The sequence below is a fragment of the Galeopterus variegatus genome, unplaced genomic scaffold, assembly GCF_000696425.1.
Source record: "Galeopterus variegatus unplaced genomic scaffold, G_variegatus-3.0.2 Scaffold20507, whole genome shotgun sequence".
Lineage (NCBI taxonomy): Eukaryota > Metazoa > Chordata > Mammalia > Dermoptera > Cynocephalidae > Galeopterus > Galeopterus variegatus.
In genome coordinates this window covers 10746-13229 of record NW_007746618.1, presented here as the reverse complement: position 1 = coordinate 13229, position 2484 = coordinate 10746, and the positions used below count along the sequence as shown (strand labels likewise).

Sequence of the window (2484 nt, the reverse complement as noted above, 5' to 3'; positions counted from 1 at the left end):
ATCCCTCCTAACTAGGGTCCCCATCCCAGGCGAGGATCCACAAACCAAGAGGGGATGCACTTCCCAGTGACAGAATTGCCCCTGGCCAGCAATAGTGTATGTCTGGGTTGGTGACTCAGGCAGGAAGATTTTGTTTATGGTTTTATTATTGTCTTAATTTAATTGCTGTGCGATGAGTAATCTGTACACCATTCCTCCCACCCGTGCCCACCCTCACCTGAGCGCTTAGGTTTACTGCATTATTAGAGCATCATCTGAACGGGTCCATGGACTAGCTCGTTGCACCGGGACCCAGCAGGGCTTGGGGGGTGCTGAGGCCCTGAGGAGGCTTCAGGAGTTGGGGTGATCCCTGTCCTCTGGAGCAGCCTTGTGTGCAGCTGTTTGGAGAAGGAGGTGGTAGAGGAGGAGCTGGGAAATGTAGGGGAATACGTGGGTATTTGGTGAGCATTAAGTGTCTCTGCCACGTCGGGGGACTCCAATGCTCTGGGTGGTGTTATTTTACTTCCAGGAAATGGCTCTAACGACAATCCCTGCTCAGAGACTTACCGTGGGCCCTCCCCTCAGTCGGAGCCAGAAGTGGCCGCCATTGTGGACTTCATCTCAACCCATGGGAACTTCAAGGCTCTGATCTCCATCCACAGCTACTCTCAGATGCTCATGTACCCTTACGGGCGCTCGCTGGAGCCTGTTCTAAACCAGATAGAGCTGGTGAGATTGGCTGCTTAGGGCTTGGGGAGGAGGAGGACCCTCCAAAGGAAAATCCATATCCAGCACACCCCCAGAGGGTTCAGGCTCTCATTCTGAAAACAAGGGTCTGGACCAATAGACTCCATGGTAGAGAAGAGGGGGAGCTTGTTCTCATGTGTGATCAAGTTCAAAGCCAGAGGTGCTGCGCTCCCTTCTCACAGGAGCCAACTGCACATGCAGCTTCCGGGACCCCCACCCAAGTCTATGCTTCTTGCCAGCTGCTGAGGGTGTGGGGTTGCGGGTGGGAGCCACCACGAGCTCTGGCCTCTCACCCTGTGGATGTGACCTTGCAGTACAGTCTTGCCAAGGATGCAGTGAAGGCCCTGTATGAGGTCCACGGGATCAAGTACATTTTTGGCAGCATCAGCACCACCCTCTGTGAGTGAGCTTCCCCTGGCCACTGCTTCAGACATCACTTTCACCTGGGGGCGGGCAGGTGCAGGCTCTGAGCTGGCAGGCCTGGCCATCCACGGGTCTGGCAGGGCTGGGCCAGAGCTACTTCCCACATCTGGGCGGAAGGGTGGACCAAGGCAGCTGTTTCTTTGCAGCATTAACGCACAGCTCCCAATGCCTGGCTTACTGCAAAATTCCTTGAGGGTGAAGATCCTACGTCGGGTGGCCTCCAGCAGCTTTCTTTTTGTAGGGGCAGAGAAGGAGCTGGGTGGGCAGTGGGTGGCCCAGGTGGAGGCCTGGGCTAGGAAGCTTGGTGTGGTCTGGGGTGTGCAGAGGTTTGGCTTCTAGAGCCTACTTTCCATTCAGGATGCCTCTATACCTTGTGGCCTCACCCTCTTCCTTTGGGAGCACTTTTTGGCCCTGTTGTTTCTAGATGTGGCCAGTGGGATCACCGTTGACTGGGCCTACGACAATGGTATCAAGTATGCCTTCAGCTTTGAGCTCCGGGACACCGGCCGCTATGGCTTCCTACTGCCAGCCACGCAGATCATCCCCACGGCCCAGGAGACGTGGATGGCGATTCGGACCATCATGGAACACGTCCTGAATCACCCCTATTAGCAATAGTACTGACGGCAGAGCAGGAGGGGTTCGTTCTCCTCCCCAAGGCCTGGGGCTCCTCCTAAAACCCAAGTTATGTGTCCCCCTCCCTGAGCCTTTGCCTGGACCCCTTAGAAAATAAACATGAGTTTGAATAGGCTTCTCTACCTTTAGTGTTGGTTATTACTTCTTTGGCCTCAGCTTTGAGGAAGGGACAGAGGGCTTCTCATCCCCCAGGGACAGCTTGAAACGCCTGGGGAATCCCCTTCACTGCCTGTGCTACCTTCGAGAAAAAGAGGGGGCCAACAGCTGCACCCGTCCTCCTCTTGCAGTGCTCTCAGGGCCTGGAACAGAGAACTACCTCCGGGAGCTACTAAGATATGCATTATCCCAGTGGTATTCACCTTTTAAGGTGACCCTGCAGGGAACAATGTTTGATGGAATGGAGAGGTGGCATTTTGGGATCCTTTAGGGACAAGTGGGTTCAAGCAGGCAGCCTCCACCTCTGCCTGCTTCGTTTCCCATCCTGGGGAGTTAGTAGGGGCACATTACAGCAGTCCCCACATGAACAAATCATAGGTTCGTGCCCTCAAAAGCTCCCTTGGTCTTGGGAGCAGAGAGTCACAGCCAGTCAGAGCCAGCACAGCAAAGCACTGCATACCTAGGGAGAAGAACCCCTCCTCCTCCTCCTCACTGTAACGATCACGGTTGTCATTTATTGAGCAGTTACAGGCCAGGCCATGT

General features: G+C 54.8%; 1 protein-coding gene across 1 annotated transcript; it reads left to right on the top strand.

Moving 5' to 3' along the window:
* Window positions 1–508: 508 nt before the first annotated feature.
* LOC103583199 (carboxypeptidase A5-like) lies at window positions 509–1907 on the top strand (the record flags this gene model as incomplete). Its single annotated transcript, XM_008564585.1, has 3 exons — window positions 509–708; window positions 1041–1125; window positions 1574–1907. Coding segments are annotated over 3 exons (473 nt in total), but the record flags the coding sequence as incomplete, so codon positions are not given.
* Window positions 1908–2484: the final 577 nt, after the last annotated feature.